General features: G+C 43.7%; 1 protein-coding gene across 2 annotated transcripts in view; it reads right to left on the reverse strand.

Annotated features, from left to right (window-relative positions):
- The window catches only part of LOC140202919 (interleukin-21 receptor-like), a 109,331-nt gene that overhangs the window by 34,763 nt on the left and 50,493 nt on the right, over window positions 1-24,075 (reverse strand). For both annotated transcript variants that reach the window (XM_072268511.1, XM_072268512.1), the window contains exons 4-7: window positions 14,188-14,384; window positions 13,447-13,598; window positions 6,077-6,245; window positions 5,075-5,180 (exon numbers count right to left, since the gene is read on the reverse strand). In XM_072268511.1, coding sequence (XP_072124612.1) covers window positions 5,075-5,180; window positions 6,077-6,245; window positions 13,447-13,598; window positions 14,188-14,384 — 624 coding nt within the window. The remainder of the gene's footprint in view (window positions 1-5,074; window positions 5,181-6,076; window positions 6,246-13,446; window positions 13,599-14,187; window positions 14,385-24,075) is intronic.

Genomic DNA, 24,075 nt, shown 5'->3' on the forward strand with positions numbered 1-24,075 from the left:
TCCCAGTGTTGGTGTGACAGAAGGATACAGAGATGGAAACTGTACATGTTGCTCCCAGTGTTGGTGTGACCGTGGGGTACAGAGATGGAAACTGTACATGTTGCTCCCAGTGTTGGTGTGACAGAAGGATACAGAGATGGAAACTGTACATGGTAGTCCCAGTGTTGGTGTGACAGAAGGATGCAGAGATGGGAACTGTACATGTTGCTCCCAGTGTTGGTGTGACCGTGGGGTACAGAGATGGAAACTGTACATGGTAGTCCCAGTGTTGGTGTGACAGAAGGATACAGAGATGGAAACTGTACATGTTGCTCCCAGTGTTGGTGTGACAGAAGGATGCAGAGATGGGAACTGTACATGTTGCTCCCAGTGTTGGTGTGACAGAAGGATACAGAGATGGAAACTGTACATGGTAGTCCCAGTGTTGGTGTGACCGTGGGGTACAGAGATGGGAACTGTACATGTTGCTCCCAGTGTTGGAGTGACCGTGGGGTACAGAGATGGAAACTGTACATGGTACATGGTAGTCCCAGTGTTGGTGTGACAGAAGGATACAGAGATGGAAACTGTACATGGTAGTCCCAGTGTTGGTGTGACCGTGGGGTACAGAGATGAGATCACTGGGAGCAGTTGTGGAATTAACAGTCAAACTTCATCAAGTGATGGAACAACAGACTCTCTAAAATAAACTGGATGCCTCTGCGATGTCAGGAGAGGAGAGGAGAACAAACCTTGGATTCTAATGTTAAAATGAGTTTGTGCCAGGAAAGTCCACAAAAGTGATTTGGGAACATAACGACGAAGAACACAAATAGCTCATTCAGCTACTGATCATTCAGTAGGAGCCCATCCTCACATTATTCCCTATCCCAAATTCAACCCAAATCTGCCTTGAATAAGTCCAAGGAATGACTAGGCACAGAGTTCTGGGTCACAGTGTTTTGAAATTCATGAATCACTGAGTTACACAGAAAACAGGAGTAAGGGTTGGCCATTCAGCCCATTAAGCCTGCTCCACTGCTCAATATGATGATGGCTGATTATCCAAATTCTGTACACTGATTCTCCTTCTGTCGCATGTGTGTGTGTGTGTGTGTGTGGGGGGGGGGGGGGAGGCGGGGTGCGGCCATGCCGGCTGTTCATTGGTGTGTTTAAAGGCTGTAGCAGCTCTTCCAGTTGGTTGCCTTGTGTGCCACACCCCCGCTGTCTGTTTCAATCACCCCAGGTATAAAGAATAGTGCATGCAGGAAGCTAAGCCCACTTGCCTTCCTTTTGTCTCCAGGCACGCTGCACAGAACCATTGGGAATGTACGCTCCACCTGCTCTCTTACTTAAATATCTGTCTGTTGGATATTTAGTTCTGTAGTTTGTGTAACTTGGGGGGACTTAATGTTTGGTCGATTGTTTTACTGTTTGTAAATAAATGATTAATACACTTATTCGTAGTCAGCGTTTTCTGTCTCACTCACCCAACCCATGAACCTGCCTCTGCGCTACAGCTTCCTTCCCGTATTCCTTCATCTTTTTTAGCCTTTAGGACTAAATCTCACTCCTTTTTGAATATATTTAATTGCTTTGCCTCAACTAGATTCTGAACTCCAAAAATTCACCTCCCTCTAGGTCAAGCCATCTCTCCTCATTTCTGTTGTAAATGGCTTGTCTCATTTCCTTAGGCTGTGATCCCCAGTTCTGGATATACCCACTATTTGGAACATCCTCTCTGTGTCCAGTCATTCTGTCCTATCAGAATTCTATAAGTTTCAATGAGGTCCCCTCTCATTCTTCTAAACACTCGTGAATATAAGCCCAATCATTCCAATCTCTCTTTATATCTCACTCCTGACTTCACACGAATCAGTCTGAAGGATCTTGACTGAACTCCCTCCACAGCAAGATTATCTCTCTTCAAACAAGGAGGGGTGAAGCTATGAGCACCAAATTATGAAATTTCTCCTTCTCTCAACATTCTAAACTGGCCAAGTCATTGCAGTACGACAAGGGGACATCGACAAATGTTCAAACATTTTGATGGGCAGATAGACTGAGCTTTGAGTCTTCACCAGTTGTCAGTGGGAGTTGGAATTGGCGGCTCTCAGCTTCACTGAGCATCTTGAAGCTGGAAGAGCAGCAAAGATTCGTGCAGCAGGACCTCTTCCAGATGACAACGAGGTAACCAGTGACTCCAGCTGGCAAGTGAGCTCAGGCAAAACCCTGAGCCAACACACCCTCCATTAGAAGTCAGAAAAGGAAGCTCAACAACCAGTCTTCCTCGCTGACGGGCCGTTGGTGGAAAGGATGAGCAAGCTTCAAGATCCTGGGTGTCAGCACCTCAGAGGATTTATCTCTGGCTAACACGTTGATGCAAGCATGGAGAAGTACCCCAAGGGTTCTACTTCACTGGGAGTGTAAAGAGATTTGATATGTCACCAAAGCTGCTTGCAAATACTGTACAGTGGGGGTAATTCTGACTGGTTGTGACACAGCTTGGTATGGAGCCCCTAACGTACAGGGTCATAAGAGGCCACCAAGGAATACAGACTCAGCCAGTTCTATCACTGCCACAACCGCCCACCATCAAGGCCATCTGCAAGAAGATGGCATCCATCATTAAAGACCCTTAGCATTCATGACATGCCCTCTTCATGTTACAACCATCGCAAAGGACGAAAAGGAGTTGAGACCCACAATAAAAGCTTTAAGGTCTCCCCTTATTCTCCTACTCTCCAGGGAATATAGTTTTTCAACCTCTCCTGTGGCTCAGGTCCTCAAGTCCCAACAACATCCTCGTAAATTTTCTCTGCTCTCTTTCAATTGATATCTTACCTGAAGGTAGGTAACCAGAACTGCATACAATGCTCCAAATTCTGCCTCAACAACACTTTATACAACTTCAACATAACATCCCAACTCCTGTACTCAGTTGTCTGATTTAAGAACACCAATGCATCAAAAAGCTCTCTTTACAACCCTATCTTCCTATGACCCCCCCTTTCAAGGAATTATGGATCTGTATTCCCAGATCCCTTTGTTCTACCTCACTCTTACCTAATTGTGTATGTCCCTCCTTGGATTTTCCTGCCAAAGAACAGCTCTTCACATTTGTCTGCCTTAGATTCGCTCTGCTACTTCTCTGCCCTTTTCCCCAGCTGATCCCAGATCGCGCCACAAGATCTTGATTAGATTTTTTTTTTGCCACATGTACATTGAAACATAGAGTGAAATGCGTCATTTGCGTCAAATCTAGTCAGCAAGGATTGCCTGGCAACACTCTACATGCAACTTGCTCACTGACGTCTTCATGGACATCTCCAACACAGCAATCATCAAGGCTGCCAGCCCCACATGCTTCAAATCAGCCACCATCATCCCTGCACCAAAGAACTCTACACCCTCAGAACTAAGCGACCACAGCCCAGTGGCACTGACACCAGTCATCATGAAGTGCTTTGAACGGCTGATAATGACACACATCAAAAACTCCATTCCTGCCAGAAATCCACTTAAAATCTCCCCCCTTCTCTTTCAGCTCTATGCATAATGACCACACTATTCTTTGAAAGGACCAACTTTGTCTCGTGCTATCACTTTGCTCTTGATATATCTATAGATTCTCTCTCACCTTGTCTGTCAGAGCAACCTCATGTCCTGTTTCAGCCCTCCTGATTTCCCTCTTAATTCTTCTCTTACATTTCTTATACTCCTCAAGCACCACATTTGATTCTAGCTACCTGTACTTGACATATGCTTCCATCTTCTCCTTAACCGGATTTTATCAATGAAGAGTTACATTTGAACTAGTGCCTTCAAGAAAAAGAGGAGAGTGGAGGGAGAAATGCAGAGCTCACAGACCGTACAGCTGAAAGCTTAGACACGAGAGGTTCAGCTAAGGGAATGGGTAACAGATGAGGAGCTCGAGGAATGCAAAGGTGTTCGAGGGCTTATAGGCTTGAATGAGATTACAGAAGTGAAATGAAATAAGACGTCATATGAAGTGAAACAAGAGTATCCAGGCCTCAATTTCTTTTAGTGAAAATGTAGATGCTTTTCAACACCACCAAAATGTTATATTTTTTAAGATTCATAAACTGAAAGAAGTAATCAAGACAACTTAATAATAATGTGATGCAAAATAATGTTTCACAGATTCAAGAATTAAGCTTATAATTAAAATTTCAGTAGACGAGCAATATTAGTAGAAAGGGCTGCAGAGGTCAAGAATCTACAAATTGCTAACATTCCGGTCAGAAATGTCTCCAGAATTAATCTTTATTTATTTTACCTTCTCCTCTGTAAAATACCATCATCTGCAAAACTGCAGCAGATATGACTATGGTTGTGTTTCCACTCAATCTCATCCCACGCTGACAGCATCTTCCACAAGACATGCGGACTGACTTAGAGAGAATTTTAATAGCAATTGTCAGGAGAGGGCGTTGAAGGGAGAGTGAAAGAAGGTGGGAACTGGAGAGGATGAGGATAAAATGGATGGGGGGTTTTAAATGGGACTGAAAATGTGAAGGTGATAGGGGTGGGCAAAGGAGGGAAAATGAAAGACTGTGGAGAAGTGTAGAGAGGATACAGAAAGAGACTGGAAAAGGGGGAACATTGGGAATACAGGAACTGGGTGAGAGAGAGTAGGACACTGTGAAAACCTAGAAGGAAAAAGGAGAGACAACTTGGGAAAGTGCAAGGATGCAGAAGATTAGGATTGGGTGAAGGAGGGAGACCAGCAGTCTAAAAGAGGAAGGGTGGGAGAGGGCATGAGACAGAGTGAGGAAAAGTTCAGGTGGAAGGATGGGTGTGAGGAGAAAGAGTAGAAGAACATGCAGGAAGCTCAGAGAAGGTGTCAGAAAGAGTGACTGGAGGCGAGGGAAGATCCAAAAGTGAGCAAGCTTGACAAATATTTGCTTTGGTATATATTTCTGTAGTCACGGGCAGTAGACCTACAAGCAAGCATTCTGATGTTTATGAGGAATGGAACAGTAAGTGATATTAATCACCACCTTCTACCCTCTGAGGAGGATGAATTGTCTGCCACAAAGTCAGAGGTGAAGGAGATATATGCTTCCCTTACCTATTGGACTTATTGATCATCACGAAAATGAAGATGAAGAACGCCGTTAATGCCGCACACACAATCGATATCAAAGAGATCTGCTTTGAATTGGTTTTACACACATCTGGAGAGTACAAAAAAAAAGACAAGTTTCTTGTGATATCAATGCTTTTTTTCACTTTTAATGCTGATTTTTCAGCTGAACCACTACCTAGTGTCTTGCTGGGTGAGGAAGAGACACCAGTGCCCAGGAACAATCAGATTTTGGCTGGGGAATGCAGGCACAGAAGGTGAGACGGTTGACTCAGCAGTGTGGGTTCACATGTGAAGAAAGCCTGGTTCGATAATGGACTGATGTTTGAAGACCGGAATCGATCTGAGACTCTTGATTACGGCTGAACTCAGCGATACCTGAACTTGCCGACATTCAGAAAACACTGACCAGTGTTTGGGTGTGTCAGTGGAGGTGTCAGTGCAAGTCCTGGATTATGGAGCCAACACAGGAAGAAACTGAGAACTCGGGGGAGAGGAGGAAGCTGTATGACGAGAGCAAAATCCTCCCAATCACCACATTGCATCTTCACATCAAGGGAGAGGAATGTGAGACACCAAGTGAGATGTTTTCTTGTCTATGCCATTCTTATCCATTCCACGTCATCTAAAACACATCCCACCTGACCTTCCGACACCAACCAACCAACACCAGACCCCCACACCCGCAGCCTTTACCCTGCTCTGTACCACCTTGCGTTACTTACATTGTACCCACCTCGATTCATGTCTTCCCAAATGCTTCATTGCCCCTAGCACCGCCCCCACATCCAAAACCTTTCACCTCATCCCTTCATCCGCTTCCAGGTCCCCACACCCCTACTTCCTGTTCCCCACCCACTTCCTCTTCCCCATACCCCTACTTCCTCTTCCGCACCCACCTTTCTCCTCACCCCCAGTAAAGTGCCCTCAGCAGTTCAGACCCCCACCCTTCCAGTGCCCCTCCCCTGATCCTGTGTGGCTCCTGACCTGTTCTGAACTTCAGCAGGGGACTCCAGTCACTCCAGGTGCCCTTATACACGGGGTCTACAGCAGGCTGGCTGCGGATCTGCGCCACATGCTCCGTGTCTTCCGCCAGCTCCAAGGCGACCAGCTGCAGAAACGTCTGGTCACTCCTTTTGAATTTGTCCTTCTGGAGCTGCAGGGTCAAGAGAGAGTTCGATTAATCAATCATCCCACAGATTCACATTGATAAGAGCTCCCGAACATTCACTGTTGGATGTGGGTATACCCACCACTCCAGACTCAAAGGGATTTCAGCAACATTTCCAAGCTGACACTGTAGCAAGATACATTCTCAAAGGGACAGTACTGAGAGAGTGTCACACTGTCAGAGGGGCGGTACAGAGGGAGTGTCACACGGTCAAAGGGGTAGTACTGAGGGAGTGTCACACTGTCAGAGGGACAGTACTGAGGGAGTGTCACACTGTCAGAGGGGCAGTACAGAGGGAGAGTCACACGGTCAGAGGGGTATTACTGAGGGAGTGACACACTGTCAGAGGGACAGTACTGAGTGTGTGTCACACGGTCAGAGGGACAGTACAGAGGGAGTGTCACACGGTCAGAGAGACAGTACTGAGGGAGTGTCACACTGTCGGAGGGACAGTACTGGGTGTGTGTCACACTGTCGGAGGGACAGTCCTGCGGGAGTGTCACACTGTCGGAGGGACAGTACTGAGGGAGTGTCACACTGTTGGAGGGACAGTCCTGAGGGAGTGTCACACGGTCAGAGGGACAGCACTGAGGGAGTGTCACACTGTCAGAGGGGCAGTACAGAGGGAGAGTCACACGGTCAGAGGGGTATTACTGAGGGAGTGACACACTGTCAGAGGGACAGTACTGAGTGTGTGTCACACGGTCAGAGGGACAGTACAGAGGGAGTGTCACACGGTCAGAGAGACAGTACTGAGGGAGTGTCACACTGTCGGAGGGACAGTACTGGGTGTGTGTCACACTGTCGGAGGGACAGTCCTGCGGGAGTGTCACACTGTCGGAGGGACAGTACTGAGGGAGTGTCACACTGTTGGAGGGACAGTCCTGAGGGAGTGTCACACGGTCAGAGGGACAGCACTGAGGGAGTGTAAAACTGTCAGAGGGTGAGTACTGAGGGAGTGTCACACTGTCAGAGGGACAGTACTGAGGGAGTGTCACACGGTCAGAGGGTCAGTACTGAGGGAGTGTCACACGGTCAAAGGGACAGTACTGAGGGAGTGTCACACGGTCACAGGGACAGTACTGAGCGTCTGTCACACGGTCAGAGGGACAGTACTGAGGGAGTGTCACACTGTCAGAGGGGCAGTACAGAGGGAGTGTCACAAGGTCAGAGGGACAGTACTGAGAGTGTGTCACACGGTCAGAGGGACAGCACTGAGGGAGTGTCACACTGTCAGAGGGGCAATACTAAGGGAGTGCCTGTGTCTGAGGGACAGAGCGGATCTATCCAATGGGTAGTGATCGCGGGGTGTACTGTGAAAGTGACAGGACTGAAGCAGCTTTTGAAATAACTGTTCAGATCTGGGCATCACTGGCAAAGGTATCATTTATTGCTCGTGCCTAAATACCCTGGAAAACATGATCTCTCTACTTGAGGTGCTGCGTTCCTTCGCGTGAAGGTACTCCCGGAGTGTTCAGGGGAAGGACAGACACCCAGGAATGATGTAGGAAAAGAGGAATGCACTCTCAGTTCAGTATAGTGTGTGACTCAGAGGGGAAATTGTGCCCGGTGCTCCTCATGTTTCTGTCCCCACCCCACCCCCTCCCCGGGTTGTTCATGGTGAATTTGGCATTGATTGATTCATTGGAGCGGCTTGGGCAAATGATTGACGTAATTGTGGTTGGTCCTCACTGCGGCCACTACGCACAGTCGGAGGTGGGAATCACTGAATGATGTAGTGCCAGGCAGCTGCCTGCTTTATCGTACATGGTGTTGTGCTTCATCAGAGCTGTTTTTGGGTCATGCCAATCACCGTCCCATCATGTGCATTGTAGATGAAGGGAATGCTTTCAGTTTCAGATGAAAAATGTCCAGCCTTTGACCTACTCTCATTGTCACTGTTCATCGGGCTGGTCCGGGTGAGTGTCCGATCAATGCCGTCTCTGAGAACACGAATTGTGGAGGTCGCTGATGATTGAATGCCAAAGGCTTCGAACTGTTGCGTGAGCCTTCTGAAGGAGTGTTGGACTGGTGGCTGACACTGAGGAAATGCACCACAGTCAGGGCTCAGTCCTGAGGGGTTACAGTATAGCCAGAGGGCAGAATGGAGAGATTACTGTATTGAGGTGACTCGGTGGCCAGGCATTGCAATCTACGGAGGGACCATGGCTTTGTCAGACAGGCATCTGCCTTTGAGGGCTAGTGCTGTGTTATTGTACAACATCATGTCAGGAGCAGTATCGAGAAAGCAAAGCAAAGCAGAGAGTGCAGGATTGAAGGAAGACTGTGGCTGGGTGGAACTGAGTGAAAGCTGTACTGACCTGGGGGAGCAGTGAGGTTGTGCTGCACGCTCTGTGGCAGTGTGGGGCTGTTGGAACCAGAATAACTCCACTCTTAGTGGGTCGTACAAGTGAGGGATGGCCATACTAAAGAAGCAGTGCTGTCAGGGGGATCCCCAGTCCTTGCTCAGCATTCACTCTGTTAAGGTTGTCATTTTGCTGTCTCTTCTGTCGAGATGTGTAAGATTACAGGGAGCAAGAGTTAGATTCAGTGTGATGTCTGGGGCAGTACCCGAACCAGCCACTAGAGGGAGCATCCCCTCTCCGCATCCCAAAAGGACCAATCCCCCCAGGAAGTGACCAGTCTCTCTGGGAATGTCCAGTCCCTCCTGGACACTCAAGACCACTCATCCACCTCCAACAGCACTGCTACCTTTCCCTCAGCACCATGCAAAACCTGCTCCTTTACCCCGGCCCTTTCAGTTTAGTGTTCTGCAATGGAGGGGTGTAGTCTGGTCTCCACCACATTGGGAAACCAAGCAAAGATGATTCCACCCACTTTTCAAAACATCTCTGTTCAGTCCACAAGGATGGCCCTTGAGCTTCCAACTGCCTATCACTTTAATTTCCCCATCTACTCCCACATTGATCTCTCTTCCATGTTTGCAAGGTTCAGTGTAAACCTGAAGAGCAGTGTCCCATCTTGTAATGGGAAATTCACCTTTCAGCATTCAATATCAGCTCCACACCTTTCCTTTCTGTTCGCTTTGCTCTCTCCAACCTTTCTTTGCAACTTAAAACCTGCTTTAACTCTAACCATTCCCCGTTCTCATCCACCTGAAGCCTTAGCTTTCTTTCTGTCCCTCTGCAGAAGCTTTCTGACTGCTGAGTACTTTCAGCACATTCAAGAACTTTTCCCACTGATATCCAAAATCTACAGCATTTTGAGTTTGTGTTACTGTGGCAGCGTTGTGCTGTCATGTCAAAGAGGAAATATGGAGTTGTCTTTCAGATGAAATGTCTAATATCCATCTCCAACTCAGCCATAACTTGCTTTTTGGCCGGCATATCATCTTTGACACCAGATCTGAGGCTGGAGCCCTAGTAGAAACTAGTTAGTTTTCTGATGCTAGCTCCGAGACCCTTGGTCAAGAGGGCATGCCTGAATTAAAGCACTGGGGTATCTCTCTCTCAACATTCAGTCCAGTGTCATCCTCTGTTCTGACCAATATTCCTCTCAATATCTAAAGAACTATCTCCATATTTACACCATTTTGCTTGTTTTTTCTTTTTACAGGGGAAAGGAGATCATGATATCATCTAGTCCAAGAGTTAGGGAGGGAGGGTAAAATGAGAACTACCCAAAGCTACCACCAGAGGGGGCTGTAGGACAACAGTCACACTTGAGAAACACAGAAAATGCTGGAGGAACTCAGCAGGCCGGGCAGCATCCTGGAAAAGCGTACAGTCAACGTTTCAGGCCAAGACCCTTCTGCTGGACCTTTCATCTCTTTTCCATAGCCTGCCTGGCCTGCTGAGTTCCTCCAGCATCTTGTGTGTGTTGCTTGGATTTCCAGCATCTGCAGATTTTCTCTTGTTTGTGATTGAGTCACACTTGAAACGCCAGCATCATGGACCTGGGGTCACCAGATGTCTCAGCATCACCAAAGTGGTGTGAATATGGAGACAGCACTTCAAATACCAAGGGGAAATCTGGCCAAGACAGAAGATGATGCTGCAGTGAGCGTTGAAAATTCCCCCTGTAGTTCCAATTCAGGCACATCTTCCTACTTCACACTTGCTCTAGTGTCTTGCCCTTGGCACGGGCCTTATTAATGGCTATTCGATCTGATAAAAGATTATTGAGTTGAAATATTAACTCTCATCTTTCCAGATGTTGCCTGACCCATTGAGCGTTTCCAGCATAAGAACACAGAACTAACACAGGACACCACGGGGGCTTAGCGGTTAGAACAACACCATCACAGTTCAGGATGTTGGAGTTCAGAGTTCAATTCTGACCTCATCTGTAAAGAGTCTGTACATCCTGCCTACGGAATGCCTATGTTTTCCCTGGGTGTTGAGGTTTCGTCCCACAGTTGGATTAGTTGGCCATTGTAAATTGTCCCGTGATTAGGCTGGGGCTAAATCGGTGGGATTACTGGGAGGTGCAGCTCAAAGGGCAGGGAGAGCTTATTCCACGCTGTTTCTCAATAGGTAGATAGATAGATAGATAGATAGACAGACAGACAGACAGACAGACAGATAGACAGATAGACAGATAGATAGATGGATACATAGATAAACAGATAGAAAGATAGACAGACAGATGGATAGATAGATAGATAGATAGTTAGACAGACAGATGGATAGATAGATAGATACAAACTTTGTAGATAGACAGATGGATAGTAAGATAAAAAGAAAAAATAAAATACAATAAGGAGTAGTGACAAAAGGCCCTGTGTTCCACCATTCAATAAGACTATAGTTGATCTATATCCTCAGTTCTTCTTTCCTACTGGCTCAGCACAAATCGTCTATGAAGTAAAGATCTCAATATTAAATATACCCAATAAATCCACCTCCACATCTCTCTGAGGTAGAAAGCTCGAAAGATTCACAATCCTGTAAAGAAAAATACCCTTATCTTTTCCTTTACCGCTTATCCTCAATTCTTTCCCCAGAATGTGACATCTTGTCAAATGCCTTTTCGAAATCTCAGCGAATAGCTAAGAGCTCTCTTCTATCAATTCTCTCTGTAACATCCTCAAAGAATTTAAGAACATTTGTCAAACATGATTTACCTTTTATACATTCATGTAGACCAGGTTTGATTAAATATAAGTAGTTAATTTCTCCTTGATTATTGTCTTCAGCACTTTGCCACGAGAAGGTTTGGTGGGACCTTTGCTCCCTGCCTGATTACCTCCCATATTCAATGGCATTGCCATGACTGTATCTTCAGGGTCATCCTCAGCTAGAAACTGAACTGTATCCGAATACTCTAGTTACAGAGGCTGAATATTCAGCCAGGAGTGACTGGCGTTTTGAAACATAAATACTTTCCACATTCTGAGGTAGAACTCAGAAGCATATCCACTTGCTGTAACTCTAACAGCTTTTAACACCAATAAGTAGGAAGCCGTTTGTTTGACTGGCACTATCACCAACAGTTGCACAGTGGCTCTGTTGCATCTCATAATAACTTCCTCTCCTGTATGTTGCTGACAGTGTCTCGCAGACTTTTGACCTCAGTCCTCAGAGGTGACAAGGATAGGAAGCAGATTAAACACCACCACCTGCAGTTTCTCCCTCAAGCCACACACCATGCTGATTTGGAAGCCTGTCACTATCTAAAACTTTCACAAACTTCTACAGATGTATAGTGGATGTACATTGACTGGCTGCATCAAAGCCTGGTATGGAAATACCAATGTCCTTGAACAGAAAATCCTACAAAAAGTAGTGGATACGGCCCAGACCATCACAGGTAAAGCCCTCCCCACCCTTGAGCACATCACATGAAGTGTTGTCACTGGAAAGCAGTATCCATCATTAGGGACCCCCACCACCCACGTCGTGCTCTCTTCTCACTGCTGTCATCAGGAAGAAGGTACAAGAGTCTCAGGACTCACACCACCAGCTTCAGGAACAGTTATTACCCCTCAACCATCAGGCTCTTGAGCCAAAGGGGATAACTTCACTCAACTTCACTTACCCCATCATTGAAATGTTCCCACGACCAACGGACTCACTCTTCATCTCATGTTCTCGATATTTGTGGCTTATTTATTTATTATTATTATTATTACTATTATTTCTTTCTTTTTGTATTTGCACAGATTGTTGTCATTTGTGGACTGGCTGAACTCCCAAGTAGGTGCGGTCTTTCATTGATTCTGTTATGGTTACTATTCTATTAAGGATTTACTGAGAATGTCCACAAGGAAATGAATCTCAGGGTTGCATATGGTGATATATATCTACTTTGATAATATATCTACTTTGAAATTTGAACTTTTCCTTCATCTTTGGTCTAAGTCCAAGAATTTCCCTCCCGGATACCTTCAGGACACGGGCTGCAGCAGACCACCAAACTGGAATGATAAATCCGGATAACCAATAACCAGATATTGTAATTGAACAAAGTGAACGTAATCCCATTCTCTGCTCACTCCCCATTCCTTCCACACCAGCGAAAGTCAGTATATATGCAAATATGCCCCAGCAAACACTACTATCCATAGCAATGTAAACAGTGAAAAGCTCTCCGGAACTGTACTCCTGTAAGAGTCAGTGTACAGTACGTAACTCATTATCTGAGGATAATTAACATCTATCAGCCTCTCCTGTCGTGGGACACAGAGTTGAAGCAACTGCACCCCAATGGCAATCACCCTTGGTGGAACTGCTTTCTGCTTAGAGTCAGTGCCTATGGAACTTGTTTCCTGGAGAGTGTCTATAGAATCATGCTGCAATGATTGTCAGTTTGCATGTTGCCCTTATCCCATCTACTGAACTAGACTGCAGAGAGAGACATTGTTTGTAATGTGGCCACATAACTGTCCCCCGTGAAGAGTTATTGCTTGCGGAACCCATGTCTGAGATATTCAATACTTTAAGCATAATAGGGTTAGGTAGTTGCACTGCTTTAATGGACAGAAGTCAAAAAGGATTTTGTGCTTTCTGACGTCGCTGATGAATATGTTCTTCTTGGGCTTCCAGTATCCCAAGGAAATCAGATGATTGCGCGTGACGTTCCTACAGAATGGCTACAAGGTGATGTAAAGAACCATACTTGTACCCGGCTGGAAGCCTGAGAAGAGTTTATTCATAAAGGACAGAAGCTCCATAAGAGAGACCTTCATCACAGAATATCTGAAAAAGTTAAAGTGCAGTCCTACCTCCCAGCTGTCTTGCATCCTCCTGTACCTCAGCTGGTATTTGAATTCGTTAATGTAATCCATCTCACCATAGACTATTTTCCAGGTGAAGTTGTAAGCCTCACATGGAGCGATATGTGAGACGGTGAAGTTGAATGGTGCGATAGGTTTAACTGGGGAGAGAAAAATTTTGTTTAGATGTTTGAACTGTGAATATATAGACAACAATACTCAAGCTCACAGGATCCATTTCAGTCACAGGCAGGCAGAGGCTGTTTGAGGAAGGATATGTCTGTCTGACGATAGAGTGGTATGAAATAAGTTGATGCTTGATAATGATTTTGCGAAGTTGGAAGTTGCCTAACTGAAAAGGAAGAGGGTTTAGCAGAGTACTTTTCCCAATTTTTCAAGAACCTTAAAGCCAATCGAAATGGAACTGGAACTGGAGAGGATACTTTCCAAGAGAGAAACTGAGGAGAGAAGGGAAGAACAGGAAGATGGAGAGAGAAAGACTGTGAAAATAAGAATAGAACTTAACGTATATAGGGAGAGTGGGGATTGGAGGTAAAGAGGAAGAGAAAGACAGATGAGGACAGAGAAGAATGTGGCAAACAAGACAGACTGAGAGAAGGGGTCGTCTGGACCATATAAGAGGAACTTTACTCAACATTTAACCGATGGTGATCTTGTTAGACAGGGCAGGGGTTAACAACGTCCCTTCCCTCATCTGACTCTTCTGCCATTGTGCTTTTTGACACTCACTGTTTACGGATGTGTAAAAGTCAGGACACTTTGCTCTGCTGATCTCTGTTCCTCGGCTCTTCGAACTGATGGTCATAGTGTAGTTTTCACTTGTAATCCCCATATCTTCGTAGAGTTGACAGCTGCACACAGCAAAAGCTTTGCCCTCATTGGAACATTCTGTTGCATTCAGATTGCAGGATAAGCTATAGTCCTCCCTAAAACGGAAAATGGCAGAAATATCATATGTCTGGTTTCAAAGATACAATTTAATGTCAGAGAAATGTATACAATATACATCCAGAAATGCTTTTTCTTTGCAACCATATACCGAAGCCATCCCCTCCCTCCCACACCTAAGCGGCAGCAAGCAATGATCCCCCCCTCCCCCCCACCAGCAAAAATAAAAGCATCTGCATCCTCCACCAACCACTCAAGTATGCAGCAAAGCAACAGCAAAGACACAAACCTGCAGTACTCCAAGGAGTACGCGTTCACCCGGTATTCAACACACCACAGGCTCTCTCTCTCCCTAATAAGGGAGAAAGAGATGTCTCCGTTTGGTAGGGATTTTACAGATATACCAAAGGGATCTGATAATAAGCCCATTCCACACTATAAAATATATTCACCGTTCTGCAGGAATTGGTTTATTCAAGTCAGATGTACCGAGGTCCAGTAAAAAGCCTGTCATGAGTATGGTTCATAGAGTTCGATTCATTACAACAGTGCATTGAGAGAGTACAGGGCCAAACAATAACAGAATGCAGAATTAAGTGTTACCGCTACAGAGAAAGTGCAGTGCAGGTCGAAACTAAGGTGTAAGACCATAACAAGGTAGATTATGAAGTCAAGAGTCTTACAAAAGAGGGGTAGAAGCTGCTCATGAGGCTCATGGTAAGTGTTTTCAGGCTTTGGTGTCTTCTGCCGAATAGGAGAGAGGATGTCTAGAGTGGGTTGGGTTTTTGATTAGCTGGCTGCTTTACTGAGGCAGAGAGAAAATGGTATCTCGGGTCACAGGTAGTAACAATGACACAGCTGCGTCCCAGAGGAAGAAAGGAATCCTCAAGGATTCGGTGCCAGTTTGCCACCCAATACCATCTGTCAGATACACTCATCTCCAGCGTCGCCTATAAAACATATTGCTAAAGGGAGTTTTCTATTGCTTCTTTCATCCCGTCTCAAATAGCCTGACAGAGAAGCACGCACTTCCGAAATCTGTTTACTTTTGCGAGGCAGGTATCATGGTGCACCTCTGGCAAAACAATAACCCAGGAGCAGCCGTGGGTCAATATTCAGGTTTAGTGACTTCTGAGAGATACAAAACATCAATTTAGAAATTTGTCATCACATCTTTTGAGCCTGTTTAAGAGCAGACAAGGCAAGGGATTCTCATCTAACAAATAGATGCAGCCATAGCAGTCCCAGATTACTGTATGTTCAAGATCACACTGTATGTTCAAGACCACACTGTATGTTCAAGACCACACTGTATGTTCAAGATCACACTGCACGTTCAAGATCACACCGTACATTCAAGATCACACTGTATGTTCAAGATCACACTGAACGTTCAAGATCACACTGTACGTTCAAGACCACACTGTACATTCAAGATCACATTGTACGTTCAAGATCACACTGCACGTTCAAGATCACATTGTACTTTCAAGATCACACTGCACGTTCAAGATCACACTGTACGTTCAAGATCACGCTGTAAGTTCAAGATCACACTGCATGTTCAAGATGCCACAACTGGTGTCAAAACAAGAAAGTCTGAAGATGCTGGAAAGCCAAAGCAACACACACAAAATGCTAAAGGAACTCAGCAGGAACGCCGAAGGCACACACTCAGCAATTCAGGAACAGCTTCTTCCCCTCTGCCATCCGATTCCTAAATGGACATTGAATACTTGGACTCTAACTCACTTTTTTTAATATACGGTAATTCTGTTTTTTGCAGGTTTTTTAAAATCTATTCAATATACATATTCTGTAATTTATCTATTTATTATTTTTATTTTATTAATTATTATATTTTTTCTCTGCTACATTATGTATTCAATTGAACAGCTGCTGCTAAGTTAACAAATTTCATGTCACATGCTGGTGATAATAAACCTGATTCTGATTCTGAGGTCAGGCAGCATCTATGGAAATGAAAAAACAGTCAACATTTCCAACTCCTCCCTCATCCAGCCACAATGTGCCATTCCTCAGTACTGTCCCTCCGACAGTGTGACACTCCCTCAGTACAGTCCCTCTGACAGTGTGACACTCCCTCAGTACTGTCCCTATAACAGTGTGACACTCCCTCAGTACTGTCCCTCTGACAGTGTGAAAATCCCTCAGTACTGTCCCTCTGACAGTGTGACACTCTCTCGGTAATGTCCCTCCAACGGTGTGACACTCCCTCACTACTGTCCCTCTGACAGTGTGACACCCCTTAGTACTATCTCTCCAACAGTGTGTTACTCCCTTGGTAATGTCCCTCCGACAGTGTGACACTCCCCCAGTCCTGTCCCTCTGACAGTATGACACTCCCTCAGTACTGTCCCTCTGACAGTGTGACACCCACTCAGTCCTGTCCCTCCGACAGTATGACACTCCCTCAGTACTGTCCCTCCAACAGTGTGACACTCCCTCTGTACTGTCCCTCCAACAGTGTGACACTCCCTCTGTACTGTCCCTCCGACAGTGTGACACTCCCTCAGTATTGTCCATCTGACAGTTTTACACTCCCTCAGTTTTGTCCCTCCGACAGTGTGGCACTCTCTCAGCACAGATCATGACCTAAAATTTACTTTTCACAAAACTGGAAAGACATGTCTGAAACATTTTACAAGAAGCAGTAATAATAAAATGTAATTTTTGTGGTGTTTATTAATGACTGGATATAAAATATATTCCATTAATTTAATTATTAGTAGAGTTCGGGTAAATGTTCAGATTCAGGTTCTTTTTACTACCTACACATTGAAACATACAACACACCCAAGGATGTGCTGGGGTCAGCCTGCAAGTCTCCCCAAACATTCCAACGTCAGCATAGTGTGCCCACAAAGCTCGGCAGAAAAACATCAAAACACTACAAGCAACAAACCAACAATAGCAAAACAAAAATCCCCTGTTCCTCCCTCCCACTCACCCACCCACTTCCACACACACGGTCCTCCAACCCCAAATGTTCAATGAAATGATAGGATTATGGAGGGTGATATGATGTGGGTTACTGTAGGAAACAGATGTTCCTGATTTGGAGCAATCAGTTTACAAACATTCCTCAGCATCGCAACCCGGGTATTAAGGTTACACAGGAGATTTAGAAATTCATCAGATTATCAAAATAGTTTTTATAAAAGATAAATCACGTATGACGAATCTGCTAGAATTCTTTGAGGATGTAACACTGGGTGGATAAAAGAGGCATCATGCAAAGGAACAGACAGTTGGAGGAGCCCAAAAGATCAGGCAACAACTGCGGGAGAAAGTGGACAGCCAGTATTTTAGGTTGAGACCCTTCATCTTGGTTATGGGAAATCTAGAAACGGCAGAGAAATTAAACAATTACATTATGTCTGACTTGATGATACACAAAATTTCCGGAATTTATGAAAGAATCAAGGGTGAGAATGAGGAACTGAACAAACGAAATATTAAAAATTATCATGCTAGAGAACTTGGTGAGCATGTGGGCTGATAAATCCCAAGGAATTACATCCTGCAATTTCAAAACAAGTGGCTTCTGGGATAGTGAATGCTCCGATTGTCATCTTCCAAAGTTCTATAGATTCTGGAATTGTTTCCACGGATTGAAGAGAAATAAATATGACCTCATGATTGAAGAAAGGAAGGAACAAGAAAACAAGCAACCAACAACTTCACTAAATGCTGGAGGAGCTCAGCAGATTGGCTAAGATCAGTCCTGATGAAGGGTCTCAGCCTAAAATGTCGACTCTTCATTCCTCACCATAGATGCTGGCTGGCTGCTGTTCCTGCAGCACTTTTGTGTGTGTTATTCTGGATTTCCAGCACCTCCAGAATCCTTTGTGCCTACAACAAACAACCTGTTGCCTTGAGCCAGTAGTAGAGAAAACAATGGGATTTTAAAAGGAAGATGAAATAACAGAACATCTTGGAGAAAATGATAGGAGTGAGAAGAATTACCAAGAGAGGAAAATCACATTTGTGTAATGGGCTGGAGTTCTCCAAGTATTTTATTCAATTCCCTCCTGAAGGACACAGAGTAATCTACCTCCACCACATTTGGTGCCAGTGCATTCCAGGTTCCAAAATTATTTTCTAACTTCAGTTTTAATTTTCTTCTCCTTTATTTTGTTCCTCTGAATTCTAATCCTGGAACCTCCCTCCAACCTCCTACAACTCATCCTGTCCAGACCCTCACCATTTTATATACTTAAGTCAAATCTCTCCTTTGCCTACTCTTCTCCAAAAGAAATAGACTCACGCCTTTTAATCTCTCCTTGTAATTGCAATCCTTTATCTCAACCACCATTTGCATACATCTTCTCAGGACCCTCTCCTTCATATCTTTTCTGTAACATGAAAATCAGAATTTAGTACAATACTGTAGCTGAAGTCCACCTGGTGTTTTATAAAGGGTCGGCATCTATTCCCTGCTTTTATACTTCATTCCTCCATTAATAAAGCCCAGAGTTGTGTATTTTCTTTCAATCACCTTTTAACCTGCCCTGCCACTTGCACTGATTTGTGTTCACATACTTGGAAATGCCTCTGCTCCTACACGTTATTCTATATTGTCTCTCTTCATTCTTCCCACCATATTTTTCTACATTCAACTTAAGTGGCAGTTAAGTGCCAAATGGTTCATTTTGGTGGGTCAAGTTTGAAGACAGAATACAATATTAATGGTAAGACTCTTGACAGTTTGGAGGATCAGAGAGATCTTGGGGTCTGTGTCCATAGGACACTCAAAGCTGCTGCGCAGGGTAACAGTGTTGTTAAGAAGGCATATGGTGTGTTGGCCTTTATCAACCCGTGGGATTGAGTTCAAGAGCCGTGTGACAATGTTACAGCTATATAAGACCTTAGTTAGACCCAACTTGGAATACTGTGTTCAGTTCTGGTCACCTCACTGCAGGAAGGATGTGGATACTACAGAGAGAGTGCAGAGGAGATTTACAAGGATGTTGCCTGGATTGGAGAGCCTGCCTTATGAGAATAGGTTGAGTGAACTTGGCCTTTTCTCCTTGGAGCAACGGAGGATAAGAGGTGACCTGATAGAGGCGTATAAGATGATGAGAGGCATTGCTTATGTGGATAGCCGGAGGCATTTTCCCAGGGCTGAAATGGCTAACATAAGGGGGCATAGTTTAGGTGCTTGGAAATAGGTACAGAGGGGATGTCGGGGTAAGTTTTTCACACAGAGCGGTGGGTGCGTGGAATGCACTGCCCGCAACAGTGGTGGAGTCAGATACAATAGGGTCTTTTAAGAGACTCTTAGACATGTGCACGGAGCTTAGAAAAATAGAGGGGTATGTGGTAGGGAAACTCTAGGCAGTAACTAGAGTAGTTTACGTGGTCGACACAACATTGTGGGCCGAAGGGCCTGAAATGTGCTGTAGATTTCCATGTCTCTATGTTTCATCTGTCATTTTATCAGCTGCTTACGTCCTGGTGCAATCCATCACTATTCTCTGTGAGACAGAGTGAAGCTGGTCATTAGAGTTTCTGTCCCACAGTCTCACTGATCTGGGTCCAAGCCTAACCTCCAATGTTGTCTGTGTTGTGTTTGCATGTTCTGCCATGTTCTCCATGTTCTCCCATGTTCCCCACTCCATGTTCTCCCACTCCAGGTGTCCTCCTATGTCCTCCACTCCATGTTCTGCAACTCCATGTTCCTCACTCCAAGTTCCCCACTGCATGTTCTTCAATGCCATGTTCTCCCACTCCATGTTCTCCCATGTTCTCCCACTCCATGTTCTCCCATGTTCCTCACTCCATGTTCTCCCACTCCAGGTGTCCTCCTACATCCTCCACTCCATGTCCTCCAACTCCATGTTCCCCACTCCAGGTGTTCCAGCTTCCTCCCACATCCCAAGAACATGTAGTTGTATAGGTTAACTGGCCATTATAAGTGATGCAGATAGGTGGTAGATTTTATGGGGCAGTTGATGGGAAAGTGGGAACAATGAAGTGGTTGAACTCAGTGTAAAAAATATGTTCTCGACAGCTAGAGCAGACACAATGTGACAATGGGCCTGTTTCTATGCTACATGTCACTGTGACTAGATACAGTTTACAATGTTTCTATGCTGTATGTCACTGTGACTAGATACAGTTCGCAATGCTTCTAAGTTGTATGTCACTGTAACTGGATACAGTTTACAATGTTTCTATGCTGTATGTCACTGTGACTAGATACAGTTTGCAATGTTTCTATACTGTATGTCACTGTGACTAGATACAGTTTGAATTTTTCTATGCTGTATGTCACTGTGACTAGAAACAGTTTGCAATGCTTCTATATGTCACTGTGACTAGATACATTTTACAATGTTTCTATACTGTATGTCACTGTGACTAGATACACTTTACAATGCTTCTATGCTGTATGTCACTGTGACGAGATACAGTTTGCAATGTTTCTATGCTGTATGTCACTGTGACGAGATACAGTTTGCAATGTTTCTATGCTGTATGTCACTGTGACTAGATACAGTTTACAATGTTTCTATACTGTATGTCATTGTGACTAGATAAGGTTTGCAATGCTTCTGTACTATATGTCACTGTGACTAGATACAGTTTGAAATGCTTCTATGCTGTATGTCACTGTGACTAGATACAGTTTGCAATGCTTCTATGCTGTATGTCACTGTGACTAGATACAGTCTGCAAAGTTTTTATACTGTATATCAGTGTGACTAGATACAGTTTACAATGCTTCTATGCCATATGTCACTGTGACTAGATACAGTTTGCAATATTTCTATACTGTATGTCACTGTGACTAGATACAGTTTGCAATGCTTCTAGTCTGTATGTCACTGTGACTAGATACAGTTTGCAATGCTTCTATGCTGTATGTCACAGTGACTAGAAACAGTTTGCAATGCTTCTATACTGTATGTCAGTGTGACTAGATACAGTTTACAATGCTTCTATGATGTATGTCAGTGTGACAAGAGAGAGTTTGCAATATTTCTATGCTGTACATCATTTTGACTAGATACAGTTTGCAAAGCTTCTATACTGTATGTCACTATCATTAGATACAGTTTGCAATGTTTCTATGCTGTATATCACTGTGATTAGATAAAGTTTACAATGTTTCTATGCAGTATGTCACTGTCACTAGATACAGTTTGCAATCTTTCTATACTGTATGTCACTGTGACTGGACACAGTTTATGATGTTGCTATGCTGTATGTCACTGTAACTAGATACAGTTTACAATGTTTCTATACTGTATGTCAGTGTGACTAGATACAGTTTGCAATGCTTCTATACTGTATGTCACTGTGACTAGATACAGTTTGCAATGCTTCTATACTGTATGTCACTGTGACAAGATACAGTTTGCAATGTTTCTACGCTGCATGTCACTGTGACTAGATACAGTTTGCAATGCCTCTTTACTGTATGTCACTGTGACTAGATACAGTTTGCAATGTTTCTATACTGTATGTCACTATGACTAGATACAGTTTACGATGTTTCTATGCAGTATGTCACTATAACTAGATACAGTTTACAATGCTTCTATGCTGTATGTCTCTGTAATTAGATACATTTGCAATGTTTCTATGCTGTATGTCACTGTGACTAGATACAATTTGCAATGTTTCTATACTGTATGTCACTATGACTAGATACAGTTTAAGATGTTTCTATGCAGTATGTCAAAATAACTAGATACAGTTTACAATGCTTCTATGCTGTAAGTCACTGTAATTAGATACAGTTTGCAATGTTTCTATGCTGTATATCACTGTGATTAGATACAGTTTGCAATGCTTCTATACTTTATGTCACTGGGACTAGATACAGTTTGCAATGCTTCTATGCTGTATATCACTATGACTAGATACAGTTTACAATGTTGCTATGCTGTATGTCACTGTGACTAGATACAGTTTGCAATCTTTCTGTATTGTATGTCACTGTGACTAGATACAGTTTACAATGCCTCTTTACTGTATGTCACTGTGACTAGATACAGTTTGCAATGCTTCTATACAGAATATCACTGTGACTAGATACAGTTTGCAATGCTTCTATACTGTATGTCACTGTGACTAGATACAGTTTGCAATGCTTCTATACAGAATATCACTGTGACTAGATACAGTTTGCAATGCTTCCATACTGTATATCACTGTGACTAGATACAGTTTGCAATGTTTCTATGCTGTATGTCACTGTGACTAGATACAGTTTGCAATGCTTCTATACTGTATGTCACTATGACTAAATACAGTTTGCAATACTTCTATGCTGTATGTCACTGTGACTAGATACAGTTTACAATGCTTCTATACTGTATGTCACTGTGACTAGATAGAGTTTGCAATGCTTCTAGTCTGTATGTCACTGTGACTAGATACAGTTTGCAATCCTTCTGTGCTGTATGTCACTGTGACTAGAAACAGTTTGCAATGCTTCTATACTCTATGTCACTGTGACTAGATACAGTTTACAATGCTTCTATGCTGTATGTCACTGTGACTAGATACAGTTTGCAATGCTTATATACTGTATGTCACTGTGACTAGATACAGTTTACAATGCTTCTATGCTGTATGTCAGTGTGACTAGTTACAGTTTGCAAAGTTTCTATGCTGTATGTCACTGTGACTAGATACAGTTTGCAATGCTTCTATGCTGTCTGTCACTGTGACTAGATACAGTCTGCAATGTTTCTATACTGTATATCAGTGTGATTAGATAAAGTTTACAATGCTTCTATGCCGTATGTCACTGTGACTAGATACAGTTTGCAATGTTTCTATACTGTAAGTCAGTGTGACTAGATAGTTTACAAGGCTTCAATGCTGTATGTCATTGTGACTACATACAGTTTGCAATGCTTCTATGTTGTCTGTCAGTGTGACTAGATACAGTTTGCAATATTTCTATACTGTATGTCACTGTGACTAGATACAGTTTGCAATGCTTCTAGTCTGAATGTCACAGTGACTAGATACAGTTTGCAATGCTTCTATGCTGTATGTCACTGTGACTAGATACAATTTGCAATGTTTCTATACTGTATGTCACTATGACCAGATACGGTTTACGATGTTTCTATGCAGTATGTCAAAATAACTAGACACAGTTTACAATGCTTCTATGCTGTATGTCACTGTAATTAGATACAGTTTGGAATGTTTCTATGCTGTATATCACTGTGATGAGATACAGTTTGCAATGCTTCTATGCTGTATGTCACTGTGACTAGATACAGATTGCAATGCTTCTATACAGAATGTCACGGTGACGAGATACAGTTTGAAATGCTTCTATACTGTATGTCACAGTGACTAGATACAGTTTGCAATCTTTCTATGCTGTATGTCACTGTGACTAGATACAGTTTGCAATGCTTCTTTACTGTAAGTCACTGTGACTAGATACAGTTTGCAATGTTTCTATGCTGTATGTCACTGTGAGTAGATACAGTTTGCAATGCTTCTATACTGTATGTCACTGTAACTAGGTACAGTTTGTAATACTTCTATACTGTATGTCACTGTGACTAGATACAGTTTGCAATGTTTCTATGCTGTATGTCACTGTGACTAGATACAGTTTGCAATGCTTCTATACTGTATGTCACTGTGACTAAATACAGTTTGCAATACTTCTATGCTGTATGTCACTGTGACTAGATACAGTTTAGAATGCTTCTATACTGTATG

This window comes from Mobula birostris, chromosome 9 (assembly GCF_030028105.1).
Source record: "Mobula birostris isolate sMobBir1 chromosome 9, sMobBir1.hap1, whole genome shotgun sequence".
In the NCBI taxonomy this organism is placed as follows: domain Eukaryota; kingdom Metazoa; phylum Chordata; class Chondrichthyes; order Myliobatiformes; family Myliobatidae; genus Mobula; species Mobula birostris.